This window comes from Urocitellus parryii, chromosome 12 (assembly GCF_045843805.1).
Source record: "Urocitellus parryii isolate mUroPar1 chromosome 12, mUroPar1.hap1, whole genome shotgun sequence".
In the NCBI taxonomy this organism is placed as follows: Eukaryota; Metazoa; Chordata; class Mammalia; order Rodentia; family Sciuridae; genus Urocitellus; species Urocitellus parryii.
Window position 1 is genome coordinate 93,044,786 of NC_135542.1, and position 21,334 is coordinate 93,066,119.

General features: G+C 41.1%; 1 protein-coding gene across 1 annotated transcript in view; it reads left to right on the forward strand.

The window, feature by feature from the left end:
- Tet3 (tet methylcytosine dioxygenase 3) overlaps nt 1-21,334 on the forward strand; it is a 93,736-nt gene that overhangs the window by 54,006 nt on the left and 18,396 nt on the right. Inside the window, exon 6 of the mRNA XM_077791897.1 lies at nt 17,132-17,222. Within this exon, the coding sequence (XP_077648023.1) occupies nt 17,132-17,222 (91 nt within the window). The remainder of the gene's footprint in view (nt 1-17,131; nt 17,223-21,334) is intronic.

Below are 21,334 nucleotides of genomic sequence, written 5' to 3' on the forward strand. Positions count from 1 at the left end.
GTGAATGAAAAAGATGATGGGAACTGATTATGATGCCATGAGGTGTGTGCCATGTTAGCGCAGGTGGGACAGGTGCCATGTAGTATAGCTTGAGCTAAAAGCACCTGGAGGTGGCTCCGGTGCTGAGCCCCTCAGGGCCATTAGGCAGAAAGGAGACATTCTAGGAAAAGGGAACAGCTTGAGCTATGGGAAGGTGGAACTTGTTTGGACTGTTCTTGGTCTGGCAAGAGAAGAGAGGAGAAAGAAAAGGTGGCTTGAGGGGTAGGCAAGGGCCAGATGGAGCAGAGCCCAGGGAGCCAAGGTCAGCAGTTGGACTAGGTGAGCTCCTAAGAGGTCAAAAGCAACTAATGTCCTGCCAACTTATGCTTTGAAAGACTGTTCTGGCTTGTGAGGAGGAAAGATTGGTGGAGGGTTCTATAAGAAAGGAGTTGTGGGTTAGGAAAGGACAAAGGGTCCTAGAACCTCTTAAGAGGAGAAGGCAATGAGGCCAACTTGGATCTCCACTGTGGTGGTGGTGTTTGCTAAGACCACAGGTTTGAAGGAGAGTTTGTGAGTTCGGTTTGGATGAGTGGGTCTGAAGTGGCTGAGAGGCCAGGGGATGAGTTAGGGGTTTTAACAGAGGTACTTGTGGGGTAGTGCATGCAGCAGTGCTGTGGGGTCAGAACACTGAAGAGTTAGCTGGTATGGTAGGCCTTGCTCTCCAGGGTAAAAATAAGACACGTGGATTCTGTTTAGAGGAGGTTGCTGGTGCGGTGGTAGGCTCTAGGCACACCCTGGGCTCCGAGCTCTGCTGTTGATAGAGATTCTCTGAAAGACACGTGCATTTCAGGTGTTGACAGAAGAACACTGAGGCTGGTGATAAGCGTGTTGAATTACTGTGACTTTATGGTACACAAATGGGTATTAGGAAAGGACAGTCCTGTCCTCTTGACTTGTCAAAATACATAAATAGCAACAAAATTGTGTGATTTGTTGGGAAGCCGTGTCACAGCCTGTGAGAAGGAGCTGTCCTTCCACCCCAGCTACCCCAGAGTCCTGTGTAGACACCAAGGGACCATTCTCTTGCAGTGCAAAAAATGTTGGCTTCTGTTGGAGCGAGCAGACATGCAGGGTCCTGCTGAGTGTGCACAGACATGTCAGCATCACGTTCCGCTCACCTTGCTCCTTAGGCATGACTAGTGTTGACAAGGTCTCGAGGGCCACCTTATATCCCAGTATTTGGGGGAAGCTAGTTCCAATCATAGGAATTGGGCCCCCTCCCCTTGCTCTTTTCTGTGTTTGTATACATCTGTCCCACCTGCCTGGGTTTAGTGCTATGTTAGGTGTTTTCCTTCCTCCAAGGTCAGAAATGTCCTTACCAAGTGCTTAGGGCATAGTTGATTCTTAATAATGTTTTAATTGTTGCATTCAATTGCATAGGTATTAGGGTTGGTCAAATTAGATTCTTTTGTTTCTTTTTTTTTTTTTTAATTTAAATTTCAACTGCCATGCTTACTAGTGCGGAGAGCTTAGGTACTTTCCCAACCTCCAATGTCTTGTTTCTTCAGTGTACAATGAAAATGGTAATAGCACCTACTCACCAGGCTGCGGGTTGGGTTAGTTCATCTGTGCAAACACTTAGAACCACATCTGGGTCATAGTGAGGCCTAGAGGAGCACCAGCTGGTCTCACGCCTGTCAAGTCCAATCAGCAAGAAAAAGAAATAAAAACACATGCATTGTAAAAGAAGGACAAGGTTGTTGTCCTGTATCTATCAGTCATTCATTGATCACCTAGCCCTGTATCCTTAATCACTATGAATAAAAATGAAGACAAGTGGCTCAGCAAGGAAGGACTTTGTGGCTTGCTTGAGGAGACAGAATAGATGATAAAATACCTAGTGGCCCATTCAGTGGGATCTGACCCTGCACTCCACCACAGCCATGCTTGCATGGAAGTAGCTGTGCTGTAAGAGTATGTGGAGGACCAGGTTTGGTCCTCATTAAGGAGATACATGTTTTATTCAGGAAACTTGGCCAAGCTGAGTTTAAAAAAAAAAAAAAATGTAGAGAATACAGATGGTGAGAGGTGAGAAGGTGGCCTCTCCAGACACAGAAATACATGAGCACAGGGTTGGGGCAGCAGGGAGCACAGATCCAGGTGGAAGCCCACTAGTGCAGGGCTGGACCTGAAACCTTGGTATTCTGCTGTGTTCCTGGGACTTGAGGAGCTCCCAGGGGGGATGTGTACCAGCTTCAAGCCAACGAGCAAAAACGTAGGCAATAGACACTCAGCATCCAAGAACTCCAGCAATGCAAAAGTGGCAGCTACTGCCTTAGCAGGCAGATGGAGGGCATCTGCAGTGGGCAAGAGGCAAGGGGAGCAGAGTCCCATCACTGCCAGTCACTTACTCTTCCAGGTTGTATTTTATCTGTATCTAAACAAAGAATTAAAACCAAACCTATCTTATGTTGCTTATTGTTCAATCATAGGAAAATGCTTGGGTGAAAACAGAAAATATAACAGTATATATAGCTGGGCACAGTGGTACATGCTTGTAATCTCAGTAGCTCAGGAGGCTGAGGCAAGAGAATAGTGAGTTCAAAGCTAGCCTCAACAATTTAGGCGAGGCCCTAAGCAACTTAGCAAGACCCTGACTTTGAATAAAATATAAAAAGGGGCTGGGCCTAAGCAACTTAGCAAGACCCTGACTTTGAATAAAATATAAAAAGGGGCTGGGGATGTGGCCCAGTGATTAAGTAGCCCTGGATTTAATTCATGGTGACTTTTCTCTTCCCAAAAGAAAAGTATATAAATGGGAATCTTGGGCTGGGGATGTGGCTCAAGTGGTAGCGCGCTCGCCTGGCATGCGTGCGACCCGGGTTCGATCCTCAGCACCACATACAAAGAAAGATGTTGTGTCTGCCAAAAACTAAATAATAAATATTTTTAAAAATTCTCTCTCTCTCCCTCCCTCCCCCCCTCTCTCACTCCCCCCCTCTCTCCCTCCCCCCTCTCTCTCTTTAAAAAAAAACAAATAAAAATAAATGGGAATCTTGTTTGGTTTAAAAGAAAATAGAGAAAAAGACTAGCAGGCACTTTGTCAAGTGATTGTTTCTATGGTCAGACTACAGGTAACCTTTCTGAATTTTTTTCTATGACAAAAATATGTATTTTATAATTGATATTTTAATTTTTTAAAATATTTTTTAGTTGTAGTTGGATACAATACCTTTATTTTATTTATTAATTTTTTTTAATGTGGTGCTGAGGATTGAACCCAGCGCCTTGCGTGCTAGGCGAGCACTCTACCACTGAGCCACAGCCCATTATCTTATATTAGACAAAGGTGCCAAAAACAAGCACTGGGGAAAAGATAGCATCTTCAACAAATGGGGCTGGGAAAACTGGAAATCCAAATGCAACAAAATGAAATTAAACCCCAGTCCCTATAATCGATATTTTTAAAAGTGCACCCTAGCAGTAGCATGGAAGATGGGTTGGTGGAGGGTGGTTACCCTGTGGCAGGAGACTGGTGGCTGTTGAGAATAACAATATTGGTATTTATGAAACACTTGCTCTGATCCAGGCATTGTGCCAGGTACTTTACAGTTACCACCTCGTTTAATCCTCGTAACATTTGTATGAGGTGAGGACCGTCAGTGGCTCCATTTTAACAGCAAAGAAACAAAAGTCAGATTAAATAATTTCCCAAGGTCATAGAAAGTTGGAAGTGAGATTTGAGCTCAGCAGCAGGACTCCTGACCACGTGTCATTGAAATTGGTTGAGAAACAAGCCCTAACTGCACCAATGGCGGCAGAGTGAAGAGAGCACAGAAGAAGGGATTTTCCCTGAAACAATTTTTGTGGAGACTGAGGGTTTGTGATAGGGAAGCTATCCTGGACTCCAGAGGTGTCTGGAGCCCTGCATCTGCTCAGGTGCTTCATCAGCTGGGGGGGGGGGGGAGGTGGGGGTGGGGAGAACTCTGCCTTTGTGAATTCAGGCTCAGGACAAGGCTTAGAGATAAAGGTGGTCGCTCAAGGATTAATTATAGATAGGGACCATCCTGTATCCCCCAGACTCATCCCCTCACCCATGGAAGGCAGAGAGGTACACATGGCAGGTGCATATAAGGAAGAATTTGCCATGGATGCAACAGTAGCTGAAAAGTGAAGTCTCCATTAAGCATTCAGGATAAACAATTGATGATAGACGGTGAGAACAACTTTATAAAAGCATAACTAGTCCCTACGGCATAGCAAAGAAACCTGTTAGTCAAGTGTATTGGTTAAGTCTTGCCAATACACAATTTTGGCCAATATGGGCATCATATTAAACCCTGAGCACCAAGAGCATTGTTTTACCCTTATGTAAAACTTACGAGTTTCCAAGGGTTCGAAGGGGATTCATCGAAGTACTAGAATTCAAGGCACCCTTGAAGCTTCAAAAAAAATAAATTTAGATGATATGAGAAGGTAATGTCTTCCTCCAAAAAGCATGTGATTTTACAGTTTTGAGAAAACTTAAGTTGAAGCCCTGTATTGCATTATTGCAGGGGATGCATGGCTGTTGATATAGTTCTGTTACGTTGAAGCATGCATTCAAATGCCCCTGATCCCCTAGTGATCCTTTAACACAGGGGCAGGATGTGTGCAGGCCTCTCTGCATTGTATCCATTCTCAATAATGTGGAAATTTCCCAGAGGAGCCACTAGGGTAGAGAATAAGTCCAAATGACTTTTTAGTGGGAAAAGCATCCTTTGAGATCTAGTCATCATTTTATAGACGAGGAAATAGTCTGTTAGCTTTTAAATGTTGTCCTGATATCTCTGAGGAGCAGCTGACAGGAAGCTGCAGAGACTAAACTCCTAGCCAAAGCAGGAAGCTAGGAGACGCAGATTTTAGGGGCTGCTATCCTAAGAAGTGCTTGAATTTTTAACCAGTTGATTATCCTGTCCTAAATAAGTGGTCATATGAAAAAAATCTTTTTTTCCTGGAGCATGGTGCAAGTCCAGGTAAGGGAGAGGTGTTGTCCAGTGGATGTGGCTGATTGCAGTATCTGCCAGTTAACCTTGGTAGGGACCACAGTCCCGAATGGGATGACACAAAGTTATTTCTGTTTACAGTCATGTAAAATCTATTTTCTGTAGTATTTTTGAGAACTTATTCCCCCTCCCTTGAATTCAGAGGTAAAGAGAAATGTCATGTGAAGTATTTTTCAAGATGGTAGACTATTTGGATACCAATATAAAGGGAGTAGGCGGGTATCAGAGAGAACTTCCTGGAGGAGGTGAGATCTGAATTTTAAAGGATCAATAGAAGTTTAATTGGTCAACAGGGAGAAGGTAACTATGTGTGCCAGGCAAAGATTATGGAGAAGAAACACATGTGTGTGGTGGGGGTGAGGGGAGTGAAGATGTGGAGATCACAGAACAGGGAGAAACACAGGTGGTTCTGAGGTGGCTGGTGTGTTAGACAAAGGACCAGGAGTAGCTGGAGAGGAGAGTTCTGGGGAAGAAGGGATGATATTCAAAGGCAGAGAAACCAATTTGCAGGTTCAGGTGTCATTCAGGCAAGAAATAATGGGTGTCTGAACGAAGAGAGTGATGCTGAGGAGGAAGAGGAATAGATAGGAGAAAGAATAAGAAAAAGAATTTCTGCTTATTAACAGTTGGATGCAGAAAGAAGAGAGAAGGAGCAGGCACAGGCTCCTCCTAGGGTCCTGGGTTGGCTGATTGCATGATGGTGGTGTCACTTGCTGAGACTGCAAAACACTGGAGGAGAGTAAGTTTGGCCCTCCAGCCTTGAAGACTTCTGTGAGGGGTATCCCTGTAGAGTCTTGTTGGATCTGTGAAATGGAAGTTCTTCAGCAAACAGATGGGAGTTGAAGTTACACTTCGGGTCCTTTCACTAGGCTAAATGTGTCTGAGATGGAGGAGACCACAGTTTAGAGGAGAAGGTTCAAACAGGAGGCTCTGAAGGACAAGTAGATGAGCCGTGGGAAGAAATGGAGGAGATGGTAGGTGGAAGATCCAACAGAGGTTGGATTTCAGGGCTGAGAACAGATAACAGCATCGGTGCTTGGGAAGAGTCAAGTTGTAATGCTTTGTCCTTCTTTGTCTGACTTTGTACATTAGTCTTCGAAGTTAATTTCCATGTTCCTTAGAACAGAAACTGTGTTGTATTTTTTAAAGCATTGTACTGATGTTGAACAAAGAACAAATACTCTACATATTTTTTGGTTACCTAGTCAACCTTACTGTATTTCTGTATTTCACTCTACAAGGATGTCAGGTTTAGGCATGATCTTATTTTTAATTTTTGTTGTTGGCAATTGGGCGCATTTTTATGAAGGTATTTATATCTATTACCAGTAAGCCCAGCATGCTGCCCATGGACTCATAAGTGACCTGAGATTTTAGTGTTAAAAAATTTGTCTAACATACCTGATCCAGGGTAGGTCCTGACCATCTACTCATCCATTGCTGTGTGCTTATGACTATCAGGAGGCATCGCGCTAGTGGTTGGTTACTGACCGTCATTGAAGTGGAATCTGATTAGCTGTATATGCTTAAGATGTTCAGATTTAAGTCTGCTGATTACATTAGAAAACTGAGGCATTATAAAGAGTTGCTTGGAAAGAGAAGATAGGTACAAATAAAACCCTTGTATGATTTTTTAAAAAATAATTAGTTTTTAGTTGTAGGTGGACACAATATCTTTATTTCATTTTAATGTGGTGTAAGGATCAAACCCAGTGCCTCATGCACGCTAGGCGAGCGCTCTACCACTCAGCCCCAGCCCCAGCACCCCCTTGTGTGATTTTTGACATCTGAACATTTATTATCTCTCTGGACCAGTGTCATAAAAAAATGCCTCAGCTGTGCTCCCACGTACATTTCTACCCTTGAGATTTCCTACTGGCAAAGTGTGGATCCCCTGGTCTCTGAGAGGGAGGGAAAGGTGTAAGTTTCATTTAGATCTGAGGATCCCTCTTCATGTTAGGTAGTCATGAGTAATTTCTTATGTTTAGTAATCTCTTGCTGATGGCAGAAAAGATACATTTCATTCTCATCCCAACCTAGTGCAGAAGAACAGAGCATATTTTTCTATTTTAATGAGTGTAAAATTAAGTGCACAGGGTTAAGAAAAACACCTAGAGCCATATTATCAGCATTTTTTTTAAAAATTGAATTTTGCTCCTCTGAGCTGTCCCCCAGAGCTTTCTATTGAATATTTTAGGAAAGAGAACTCAATTCTTGTCTCACTGCTCAAAGTAAGACATAAAGCAAGTTTTTTCTTTCAGAGAGTTGAGTCATTTCTCTGCTCTGTCACTTTACCTTTATGGAGAAGGAAGAAATATTGCATTGGGGACTAAAAGGAAGAACAAGGACTTAACAGCAAAATAACGAAATACTCCTTTCTTAGAACCTGATGAAAAGAACCAAAAGAAACAAAATTAGAAGAGAAAGTCTCATCAACTGAAATTTGGCCAAAGCTACCATCTTAAATCATGAATTTCAAGGGCTGTCTGCCAGTATAAGATCAAGTTAAAGGATACTAAGGTATACAGTTCCAGTGTTGAGAAGATGATCATGGAGGCTCAGAGGGAACCTACATCTTAGGGAATGGGTTGGAGACCACCTGTCTAGAAGGCATGCTCTGTGCAAAGTTGGGGTGCAAGCAGTTGACTGTGTCCCTCTAACTCCAGCTTCTGGTGGAGTAAGGTGTGGGATAAGGACAGTTGGCAGGAGAGAGGAGAAACCATATAGTAGGAGCCAACTCTGTAGCTGAAGGCCAGCAACATCAAACAAAGGCCATTGTTCAGTATTTGCTGAACCACCAAACAAAAATCCTGCCAAATGTAAGGCTTTATTTTAACTTGGTCTTATCAGAATGACCAGCTCATGCCCTTTTGAGGGAATAAGCCCAAGTCCCAAAGTGTTTGTCCCCATTAGGACAGAGTATATAATCCAACCCTCAGCACACAAACACACATACAAATTCAGAGGCATTGGCTCCAGCAAACGGAATTCTCAGAGATGAAATTTCCCACTTGCAACTGTCCACAGCAAGCCACAGTTCCTCCAGCCTCTCTCAGACTGCTGAGCTTTTGAACTAATAATCAAAACCTCTACAACATACAGTTCTCTAACTTAATGTCTAAGGGAAGAATTTGAGCAGTGGTCAGGTAACCTGGAGTAGGATTCTACCCACTCTATTTTTGGATAAATGAGTCTAGATCAGTGACTTCCAATGAGGGGGAGACTATTTTTCCCCTCTTAATTGCCTCAAACAAAATGTTTGAGGATATTTTTGGTTGTCATAACAGGTGAAATACTGCTGGCATTAGAGGTTAGGTATGCTGCTGAGCCTCCTACCAGACCCAAGACAGCCCTACAACAAATTATCTTCTGCACAGTGTCGGTCATGCTGAGGGTGAGAAGCCCTTAGAAATAAACTTTCCTTATGAAAAGAATGATTAATGTACAAAAATCCAATATGGTACCCATTAAATTCTGTGGGAAAACAGAGGAATTAATATAACACATAAGATGGAAATTTACCCTAGAAAATATAAGAATCATTCAACCAATTTATACTTTAAGGGAGGCTGAAGAAATGTTCACCATGAAATGAGAAATGAAAGGTGAGGTACTGAAGTTACAGAGTGACAAGAGTTATGGATTAAGTGCTAGGAGAGCACCATTACAAAGCACTTAAGACTGCATTAGGAGCTGCAAAAAGTAGAATGAAAGCTACAGGAAAAGCAAATCAGTGAGGATGGGGGACAAGCATGAGGGAGGAAGACAGGGAAAAAAACAGGAGTGAACATAATCAGTGCAGTTGGGGGGCTCAGAAGAGAGACCACATTTTATGGGAAACACGGGGAACATTTGTTGGTGTTCCCAGTGAGGACCCTGGAATAAATCAATGGAAGATAAGAGCCAAAGGCAGCGGAAGACTTCGAAAGCTTTGATAAGAAATGATCATAAGCGATCCCAGGAAAAACGAGTAAAAATAAGCAAATAATGATTCTGATGAATTTAATGAACTTAATGAAGAAGTGCCTATAAATTAACCATCAGGTTGGTGACATATACTTGGTTTTTCAAAGTATTTTTTTTCTAACTTTTAAAAAGTTTTTTTAAAAAGTTCTTTTTATTGAATATAGGAAAGAATATAAATCTTAAGTGTACAGCTTAATACAGTTTTATAGCAGTTATACCCTTACATAACCAGAACAGAACATGACTAGCACTCCACAGTGCCCCTCATCCCCTTCCCCTGTGACTTACCACCTGTCCCCAAACAGCATGGGCTGGCAAACTATGTCCTGAAGAACAAATCTGGCCCACATCTGTGAGTAGAAATGTTTTTATATTGGGCTGGGGATGTGGCTCAAGCGGCAACACGCTCACCTGGCATGTGCGGGACGCTGGGTTCGATCCTCAGCACCACATAAAATAAAATAAAGTCCACCGAAAACTGAAAAGTAAATATTAAAAAAAAAATTCTCTCTCTCTCTTTAAAAAAAAAAAAGAAATGTTTTTATATTTTTAAATGGTTGAAAGAAAACCAAAAGAAGCATACTATTTCATGACTCATAAAAATTATATGAAATCCAAATTTCAGAGTTCGTAAATAAAGTTTCAATGAAACATAGCCATGCTCATTAGTTTATGTATCATATAAAGGTTTTTTTTGCACTATAATATCAAAGCTGAATAATTGCCACTGAGGCTGCATGCCCTGCAAAGCCTAGAATGTTTACTATCTGGCCCTTCACAGTGTGTGCTGACCCCTATCCCAAGGCTCTTTTCTAACTTCTGACCACACTGATCAATTTCATCTGTTCTTGAACTTCATATGTATGGAATCATGCATACACATGTATGTACTTTTCTGGTTTTCATTCAGTAGTGTGTTTGTGAGATTGATCTATGTTGTGTGTAGCAGTGTTGTTCATTCTTACTGTTGCACAGTATTTTGGTTTGTGAATGAATATACCATTGCGTAGCTACTGGATCACAGATGGTCTTTTGGATTGTTCCCAATTTGGGATTAATATAAATCATGCTGATATGAAACATTCTTATACATGTCTCTGGGTGCATTTATGTACACATTTATGTATTTCTGCTAAGCTTGTCTCTAGGATTGAAATTGTGGGTGTTTAGCTTTAGTAGGTACTATCAGTTTTCCAAAGTGGTTGCAATGATCTAAACTCCCACCAGCATTACTGCACATCCTCACCAGCAAATACTGTCATCAGTTTCTTTGCCATTTTAGTAGGTATACCATAGTATCTCTTTGTGGCTTTGACATTTCCCCTGTTGACTAATGAATCCCATCACTTTGTCCTATGCCCTTTTCTATAGAGTACCTGTGTGAGTCTACTTGCCTGTTTCTCTGCTGGTAAGGATTATTTATTCTGGGTCTGAGTTATTTGTTGAACATATATATCACAGTCCTCAGAGTAGAATGTTGAGACAAAACATTTGATCCAAGAAGTCTATACCCAATTAAATCACCATTCATGTTTGTAAAGGCTTCATTAAAACATTTCCAAATACACAAAAACTCAAGTTTTCTGGAGATGCATTAAAATGAATAATAGATGTCAAAGTTGTGGTATGAATTGGTGCCAGCAGTGAACATTAAATCTGTTCAAAAAAAGAAGTCTACGATAATTATTTTTCTAAAACAAAAGGTATTTTCACTCATTTGAAATAAATTTATTTTTATGTTAAGTATCTTATAATAGAGAAGGGGAGACATTTATGAGCAAAAGGCAAAGTAAAGGAAAAGATGGGAGAAATTGCAAAGGTGCTTGCTTCTGTTCTTCTAAAAGTCCCATTAGCTTTACCAAAAACATACTCTAGATTTTCCAGATCGCCAAAGGAGGTGCTGGTGAGAGGAAAAAAGAAAATACAATACCTATGGCAAAAATAGGAAGAAAGAAAACAAGGAAGCAAATAAACTTGGAAAACATAAAATAACAGAAGACTAAATATATAACACTAAACATAAATAAATTCACCTATTCAGTTGAGGATTGATAGCATTAAACAGCACTAAGGTGAACAAACTATTTCTCTATGGGAAAACATGCTAAGTGAAATAAATCAGTCACAGAACAGCTGTATATATAGTACCATATATTGATCTGTGATTCCGAACACAAATATCATATAGAACTTGCCCCAAACTGGTTGTAGTGGTTCACACATGTAATCCCAACAACTAGGGAGGCGGAGGCAGGAGAATTACAAGTTCAAGGCCAACCTCAACAATTTAGCAAAACCCTGTCTCAAAGAGGATGAGACTGTAGCTCAGTTATAGAACTCCTCTGGGCCCAATCCTCAGTACCAAACAAACAGAAACACAAAACACCCCATCTTTGCAAAGTGTCCTTTCCTCTCTGGCACCATAACTGAGTGCAAGCCCATTGATGCCTTTTGTTAGCTGCATAGTAGATCCAATTGCACTTCTGTGCAAGGTACACATGATGTTGTGTAAGTTCATGGTGGTGGTTTGGCAAAGGGAAGGCAAAGCCATACCCAGAGCACATTGTTGATGAGCACAGGCCTAGTTGGCCTCTATGTTGCCCTGTCACCTTTCTGGGTTTGTGATGTTGCCTAACTTATTCCTGTTTCTCTGTGTTTCCTGTGGGCTGACAGTTAGATCTGAGTACTTGATTGGGTTCTGGTGGAAAAAGTTTTTTAAGTGGATGATGCCATGCTCCTCATTACATCTAATCCAGAAGTATGCTTGTCCCACTGTTAGTAATGACAGTTGATCAGGAAGTTCAGCTTTTCATTGCTGTGACCAAAACACCTGATCAGAAAAACTTAAGAGGAGGAAAAGTTCATTGGGGCTCATGGTTGCAGAGGTTCAGTCCATGGTCAGCCAACTCCAGTGCTCTGGGCCCAAGGTGAAGCAGAATGTCAGGCCAGAAGGGCATGGTGGAGGAAAGCTGTTCAACTCGTGGTAGCCAAGAAGCACAAAGAGAAGGGGAGGGGCCGGGGCATACCTCCAGTAACCTTCCTCCTCCAGCCTTGCCCCCGCTGCCTACAGCAGCCACTCAGCACGGTAGTTCTTCTAAAGTATTTATCCAGGATTAATCCACTAATTAGGTTACAGTTCTCATAATCTAATCACTGTACCTCTGAAAATTCCTGCATTAATACAAGAGCTTTTGGGGGCACTTCATAGCCAAATCACAGCAGTCACATGCTTATCCAGATCCCTATATTCCTTAAGTAAATTAATTTTTCATTAGAGATGACAAAGTGATAATTTTCTATCATTCCTTGTATATTTAAAAAGTAACACTTTTCTAAACATGGATGGATCTTGAAAACATGCTAAGTGAAATAAGTCAGTCACAGAACAACACATACTGCATGATTCCACTTATGTGAGGTATTTAAAATAGACTTGCAGAAGTAGAAAATAGAATGGTGGTTGCCAGGGGATGGGGGGAGAGAAACGGGAAGTTTGTTTAGTGGGTGTAACGTTACAGTCACACAAGATGAGAAAGTTCTGGAGATCTGCTGTACAACATAGGGCCTGTTGTTAACAGTGCCATGTTGTGCACTTAAAAATTCAACAGGGTCGGCATTACATCAAGTGTTATTACCAAAAGGTGGCAGGACTTGTCTTCATCATTTAGTTTGCTTTTACCAGAAAGCCAGGATTATGTATAATTTTCCTTTAGTTATCAATTATTAGAATATATAAGGTGGCTTAATATCACGTTTCCTCATACTTGGTGTGAGTGTGCATGTGTGTATACCTTTTAAAAACATCTTCAACATTTCTGAAATCAGCCTGTGGCTTGTACTCAGTGATGTCTTGTGCAAGTTGTTGGCTGGGCAGCCGTTTTGACACCAGTGCACACATGAGCTATACTTCTGCCTTAGACCTTGAATTGATCGTTTCTTTGAGGATGCCTATTCCTTTTGGTGAATAATGATATTTAGAAATCAAAACTGGGGGCTGGGGATGTGGCTCAAGCGGTAGCGCGCTCGCCTGGCATGCGTGCGGCCCGGGCTCGATCCTCAGCACCACATACCAACAAAGATGTTGTGTCCGCCGAAAACTAAAAAATAAATATTAAAAATTCTCTCTCTCTCTCTCTCTCTCTCTCTTTCTCTCTTTCTCTCCCCTCTCTCACTCTCTCTTTAAAAAAAAAAAAAAAAGAAATCAAAACTGGACAGCTAGGGGTGCTTAAAGTTACTAGAGTGTCATTGCTTTTATGCTCTTTGATTAGAACCCAAGTTCATAGTGATTGCTACAGTTTAAAATAGAACTTGAATGTCCCCCCAAAAACCCACATATTGAAGGCTTGTGCTGAGCCAGAAACTTCTGGGAAGTGGTGGAACCTTTAGGAGCCCGGGCTAGTGGAAGAAAGGTCATGGGGACCTGCCCTCGAAGGAGATGTTGGTACCTTGGCCCTCTTCTTCCTCTCTCTGCTTTCTGGCTGCCATGAGGTGACAGACCTCCTCTGCCATAAACCACTCATGATGCACTGTGCCATCTCAGGGCTCAGAGCCACAGGGCCAAGCAACCATGGGCCAAAACTTCTGAAATCATAAGCCCGAGGAAGCCTTTCTTCTTTGTAAGTAGATTATCTCAGGTATGTGTCACTGTGATATTTATACTTCAAATTTAACAGAACAGGATTTTTACTTAATTTTTAAATTGTTATGCTTAATATCTCCTTTATCCTTAATATGTTAGTTCCTAACTCAGGAACCTTTAAGCACCCTATATAATATTGAATATACTAAAACAAAAACTATATGAACGAGAGATATTGGGAGTGTCAGAGTGTGCGTAGTATATACACACCAGTTTCATACTAGACGTCCCTCATTGTCAGATTTCTTCACAGATCTTCCCCCGACACAGACACATACTGGGGCAAGGGATGCAGTGAAAAGAAGCATGCTGTTGAGACACTCCTTGTTTTGCCTTGTAAAGTGCTACAAGTGGCTTTGGTTTCGTTTGGCTCTTGGAGCGTGTCTGCCCTGTGTGTCTCACTGGCCCTCCCAGAGAAACCCGATCAGCCGGTTTCCAGGTTGGCTTGGTTTAGGATCCTCTTTTCGTCTGTTCCAGTTGCTGAATTGGAGTTGCCAAGATTTAGTTTGCATCTTCTCCTTGAAAATTCCCTTTCTCTGCCCTTAACCCTGGGAGTTTTGAGTTTTTCTAATGTGGGGAAGAGGGTAGTCACCAAAAGCTATATTAGGTTCTAGTTCCAGTGTAAGACCCTATAGTCAATTCATAACTTTGCATTTTCTCCAGACAATAGAAACTGGAACAGAGCCCAGAAGTTCTGGCATGTTCTTCTATTCTATTTTCTGTATACCATGTGGTCTCCTAGCACCTATAAAGAGCTTCAGACTACTACCCCAACACCCACGTCTTCACACTGTCTTTCCCTAAACCCCAGTCTCTCCCAGCCTCTCCCCTCCTCCACTCTTCACTAGCAGACATCTGTAAAATCTGTTTTATGGTTCAAAAAATGTAAATTTGGAGCAGGTAGCTTTTAACTCTTTAGTTGAAACCATTCATTCTTTCAGTGTTAAAGCCCTAGTACCTTACATCTCATCTAATCCTCTATAATTCTATCATGTGTAAATATTATTTCAACTGCTTTAAGGCTTACAAAGGTTGTGCAACTTGTCCATAGTCACACAGTTTATTTGTCAGAGCCTAGACAATAGCAACCTATTGAGTTCATATTATGTGCCAAAAACTGTGCTAATAAGCCCTTTATGTATTTTACACATGAAGGCATGAGGATTAGAGAGGTTGGAACATAATGCATCACGGCTGCCCAGGTCTCTGTCTGCAAGATCTGTGTTTGTTCTTCTGTGCCCCATTAACAGTTACATAATGGATTGTGACCCATGCCTGTTAGTGCTTTGTGTATAAAGTGCTCTGAGCGAGTCCAGTAGGGCATCACAGAAAGGACAGCACTTAAACTAGGCCTTAAGAGATGAGTTTCTCCAAAGGGAGAAATAAAGGAAGGCACTGTTTTCAGTGAGAAAACATTTAAAGACACAGGGATACTGTGCAGGAGCCTGGGTGGCCAAGGCAGAATGCAAGATCAGCAGGTTTGTAGAGATGCCTGAATGGCAGGGACCTGAGGACAGAGCTCTGGAGTTGGTGGTGGTGGTCTTTCTTTTATCTAGTGTGGAGTTGTCAGTGGTAAGTTGTGTGAGCAGATTTCTGTTTGGAGAGCATAACTGGTGATGTTGGATAGGAGGACTTTAGGAGGGAGGGGACCAGTTAGGAGACCATGGTAATTACTCAGGTAAAGACTGTCCAAGGGCAGTGGGGAGGAACGAAGTGCCTTCATGAGCAGATCATCTGCTGAGTTGTACACATTGCTAACCATTAAAAAACACACACTCAAAAAAAAACCCCTCAGGAATACAAGTGAAGTCAGTTTAAACTTGCTCTTACTCTGTTCTTAGTGTTGGTAATAATGTATACACCTTTATCTTGTGTCTGTGTAGGAATGTGTATGTGATTATATATGCATATTACACATGCTATACTGAGAGTCTGAATCTCCTTCTACTTAAGATACCTTAGAAATCATTTTCTCAGTATATTTGGAACCTTCTAATTTTAGCTACTTAATATTTTATTATATGGGTATGCCATAATATTTTTAACCAGTTCTTAGTAATGAACATTTAGTTCTTTCTGATATTTTCCTGTTACAAATGATGATACAGTAAATATTCTCATACTCTTATTTAATACATATGCAAGTATAACCAAATTCCTAGAAACAAATTTTTTGAATAAAAAATTTGTTGCTGAGTCAGATTTTGCATTTGTAGTTGTAATATATTGCTAAATTCCACACTACTTGTTTCCTATAACCTTGCCAACACAGTGAGTTATCTGAAAGGAGAAAATTATCTTATTGTAGTTTCATGTGTGTTTGAACCATTTGCTTTCTCCAAGATTCTTTTTTTTTTTTATCCTTTTTTTCCCCAAGTTTTTCTTATACTATTGACCTTATTATTCAGCTGTAGTAGCTCTTGATGTATTAAGGAAACCCAGTGCAGTGATGTTCACCTGTAATCTCAGGGATTCAGGAGGCTGAGGCAGGAGGGATTGCAAGTTCAAGACCAGCATTTATTTGTATGTGGTGCATATTTATTTGTATGAGCATGCCTCATGCACGCTAGGCAAGCGCTCTACCCCTGAGCCACAATCCCAGCCCCTGACCATGATTTTTTTAATAGACACAATCACAAATTAGAACTCACTGCCTGGTTTGTTTTATTTTTTATAAAAAAGAAAAACAACTATTTTGAAATAATATCACACTTATAGGAGAGTTGCAAAATGGTACAGAAAGTTTCTGTTTACTCTTTACATAGCTTCCCTTACATACTTATGGTACATTTATATATTTATCTTTTTATACTGGGGATTAACCCAGAGATGTTTAACCACTGAGGCACATCCCCAGCCCTTTTTATGTTTTGAAGACAGGGTCTTGCCAAGTTGCTTAGGGCCTCGCTAAGTTGTTGAGGCTGGTTTTGAATCCTTCCCCAGCTGCTGGGATTATTATAGGCATGAGCCACTGCACCCAGCTAGAACTTCATTCATTTTTAAGGCTGACTAATATTTCATTATATGGTTATACTACATTTAATTTATCTGTTCATTTATTGATGGGCACGTGTGGCGTTATCATTTTTTGGTTGTGAATGATGGCTATGAATGCTGGCATTTGAGTCCCTTTGGAGTAGCTTGCTGACCCCTGGTCTAGAGTGTGTACATAGAAGGGGAATCACTGGGTCACACAGTGTGCAACACTCCAGCTTTACTGGGTGTTAGTGAGCTTAATTCCAAAGTGGTTAGTCCACAGTCTTGATGACACTTAGTTTTACCAGATTTCTAAATGTTTGCCCATTTGGCGGGTGTGTAATGATGCTTTATTATGATTTTCTGGTTTCTGAAGGGATTGAATACATTTTCACATGCTTATAAGTCATTTGGGTTTCCTGTTTTGTAACATGCCTATTAATTTTCCTATTGGTGGCTTGCCTTTCTTAATTGGTGTTGACTAATTGTTATCTTCAAATAATGCTTATTCTTGGTATTTCTGCAGAACAAATAGTGGAGAAAGATGAAGGTCCTTATTACACTCACCTGGGATCTGGCCCCACGGTAGCCTCCATCCGGGAACTCATGGAGGAGCGGTGAGTGATACACAGATGTCCTAGAAGAAATGGACGTGTTGACAGAATATGCCTCCTATTAGTCAATGTGCAGAAAGGAAGCCCTCACATCCATGTTGTGGCAGGTCAAATGTGGGGTGCTCACTTCCAGGAAGTCCTGGGTTTCTTTGAATCTGTCGATATGCCCCCTCATTCCTGAAATATTTTTACTGAAGGAACATGGTTATGTGGGTGTATGTCCTGCAGAGTTTGTTTCCCACAGTCTGAGCTGTTCTTATCGCTTTCCTGTGATGTCATTTAACATGCTCTTCTTCTGTAAATCCTATGGTATGGTAATCAGAGCTAAAAGGTGCTCATTGCTAATAGTAGGTTGTTAATTGTTTTTTATTTTTACTTAAAAAAAATTTTTTTAAAAACTGTGAATTGAACCTAGGGGCGCTTCACCACTGAACTGCATCCCCAGCCTTTTTTATTTTTTATTTGAGATGGGGTTTTGATAAGATGCTGAGGCTGGTCTCAAGCTATGATCCTCCTGCTTCAGCCTCCCAAAAGTCTGGGATTATGGGCGTACACCACTTCTTTTTTCATTGTTTTTAGATCATTTCAGTAGAAAAGCCTAAGTTGTATCTGTGGCTTTTTAATTTTTGTTATTTGCTAGGGGTTAAACATCTTGAGTTTATATTGACACTCCCAATTCAAATTCAAGACTATAGAATATTTAATAGTTTTTTTTTTATTAACATGCAACTCATGTAGATAGAGTATTTAAATCTATGTACATTTCATAGCAGTTAGTAAATACCAAGTTCCAGTCTGTGGAGAGGTAATACATCGTGGTGGCTGAGCGTGGATGCTGGAGCTATTCTGGGTCCAGTCCTGGCCCTGCCACTTACTGCTAAGTCCTTGGTAAGTCGTTCTCCTGTATGACTCAGTTTTCTCAATGACAAAATAGGGATGATGACAGAAGCACATACAGAGTGGGAGTATTTTGAGGATAAACTGAGCTGACTATGAAAAACAGTGTCTGCTGCAAGCACCACACGGTGGGCAGTCTTTGTCCACCTCGTGTACTTGTGCACTGATTGCAGTTTCAATAACAAGCATGAGCATTTTAAGTGAAAACACAGGTGACGTGAACCTGAGCATATGTTTGCTCACACATATACAGCAGTTTTTGTGGAAGACTTGAGCAGCTTAGAGTTTCCACAGGTTTGGGAACCAGATTTTATCTGAGCAGGGGAGCCAAATGAGTCCTGTTGGCATAGTAGGGAACATGATTTTGAGCTGAATTTCTGTAAGGAGAGATGGATGGAAGTCTGTGATCGGCTGTGGTTACTGTTAATTTCTTACATCATCTGGAAACATTTATATTCAAAGTAGATCAAAGACCCAATTGGTAAATTCCAGCCCGATGTGAAGGGCACTTCTGAGCCCATGAGAGCACAACAGATTTAAAACCGTGTGTATTGTGCATGCTTGCTTCCTGTGCCCACAGGCACGCATGCTACAGTTTCTATATTGGAATAAACATCATTTGACCAGTGGGGTTTTTTTATATTTATTTTTTAGTTGTAGCTGGACACAATACCTTTATTTATTTGTTTTTATGTGGTGCTGAGGATCGACCCCAGGGCCTCGCCTCGCATATGCTAGGCGAGCGCTCCACCACTGAGCCACGACTCCAGCCCTTGGCCAGTGGTTTTTTTTGTAAGGAATCTCAATATTATCCTTTGCCGAAGGGTAGAGAAATCTATAAGTTTGATCCAATATGGGTATTTGTTTTTTGCTTTGATTTTTTTTGGGGGGGGGCCTAGGGGGTACCACTTTTGTGAGATTTCCAGGTAGTTCCCTAAATAACTTCTAATTATGGAAGAGTACATTTCAAAAATGGATTAAGAGAGAGAGAGATAAAAGTTGAGATTTGTATATTTATTTGTATATTTATTTTTCCCTCTTTGTTTTAAAAGTAACAGCCAACTGTAGATTGTTCAGAATCTGATCCAAGGGAGGAATTCCTCTTAAGACCAGGAATACTTGTCTTTTTCCTCAGCAATTGGTTTATTTTTATCTTAAGGACCTTGTCAATCATGTAACGGATTGCATTTCCATCTTTATGTTGGCTGCTAGTAAGCTTAGAGCCAGATTTTTGTACCCCCACCACTAGGAGGAATGTGATGTCCCTCCTTTGGCCATAGGACCTATTCAGGTTGCTCCTGAGTCCTTTTGATATTACCCTAAAGAGTCTCTAAATGTTTTGATTCTTCTTCATATGGCAAGATGTTCCAGACTCATCTCAAAAGTACATGTAAAACCTCACTGATTGTATTTTCTGTACCAAGTAGCTGTTCTTTTCATCACCTATTATTTTTATCTTAAAGGAATGTTATTAAGATCCTTCTGGAACAAGGGAGGGGAATAAATGAATGATTCCCTGACTGGGGGCCAAGTTCATGAATCGTCTTTGCCCTCTCTCTAGAGTTATTTTCCCTCCACCCTTTCTCTGCAGAACCTTTGTTGTCAGGCATTGGCCAAAGTCAGGGAGGAGAAATAAACTGAAATCAAAGAGATGATGCTGTTAGTTTCTCTGGTACAGATTTGGAGAAAGGAGAGGGCAGTTGAAAGCAAATCCTTAAAAAATCTCAATTTATTTATGGGCTTTATACCTCCTGGGTACCCAGGTCCTCATTGTCATAGATAATTGGAGTCAGTTGTCAAACTCAGATCTAAGAATGGTACGTTGCCCAGAGCCTTGTGTGTTCTATCTGGGAAAGGGATTCCCTGCAGCCTAGTTCATTAAATGCTTGTTCTAGAAATGAAGAACCAACACTATGCTAGAGAGTCCTCTGAGCTTTGGAGGAACTGATCTCATTAGTGTGGTAGAGCTGACCCTGAAGAAATACAGCATTAGAACAGTGGTTCTTCAGCTTGTGCAGGCATCAGAAGCTCCTGAGGGCTTTGGAAAGCACATTTCACTGGGCCCCACTGAGTTTCTGACCTAGCAGGTCTGGGATGTGATGTAAAAGCCTACTTCCCATTCCTACCAAGTTCCCAGGTGATGCCAATGCGGCTGGTCCTGGGTCCACCCTTGGAGAACCACTGGCTAAGATTATTAGTCTCTCTTTAGAATAAGGTTCAGCCTGTCCTTTTGGCTTAGTTTATGGTCTGGGAGTTTATATAGTAGAAGGGATGTTCCATGCTAGGACAGAAAGTGAGATGTTTAAGAAGAAAGAGTGAAGTAAGAGTTGATTGGTTGTATTTAAACACAAAGAGACACTCAATTCTGTTTTTATTTTATGTATTTAAAGAAGTATAACTGTTCAGGCAGTGCTGGGTCTTTTTATTTGATCTCTAATATGAAGCTTGCTGCAGGATGCATTTCTCACAGGGGTGGTGGGGAGGACCTGGGTGGAAAGCCAGCATCCGTGTCCTTGGCTCACCCTCCTGTGAGGAACATGATAGTCCTACATTTTAGAGAGGTTAGTGTGGTCACCTCGAGCTGTTCTCCCAACAGAGATCCCCAGGACACACAGAGGCCCAGACCCTAAACTTGTGGGCGGCTTCCTGATAAATGCTAGTTCAACTGAAAGTTGTTCAGGAGCCAAACAAAAGCAGCACTGTGTGATTTCTAACTCATGATCCAGACCACATTATAGAAATTCTCAGTGTCCTGACTATCAGAGCCTTCAAATTCTAATGCTGTAATGACCAGAAGCATTCCTCACCCCTTCACTAAGACCTCAGTAGACAACATGAAACTCAGAAACCTTCAGTTAGCATTAAACAACAACAACAACAACAACAACACCTTTTTGAATTATGAAAATGAAAGAAGACCCTTAAAAAGTCTAAGTACAGAGTGAATAAAACCCTCTAGCAGTTATTCTTCCCAGAATAAACTTTAAAGGTTTGATGTTTACCTTTTCATCTTTCTAAGCATTTACAAAAATATACATACATGCACAGAGAAATTTTGAGCCAAATGGGATCATTTCTACCCACTGTTGTACCACTGGGCCCCAACCCCAGGCACTGCATTTATGTAGTTATTTTGAGGTTGTTGGTCCTAGAAGTGGAGGAGAGGAGATTTAAAAAGTGGTATTTTAATCACTATGATAACATTATGCTTTATTAAA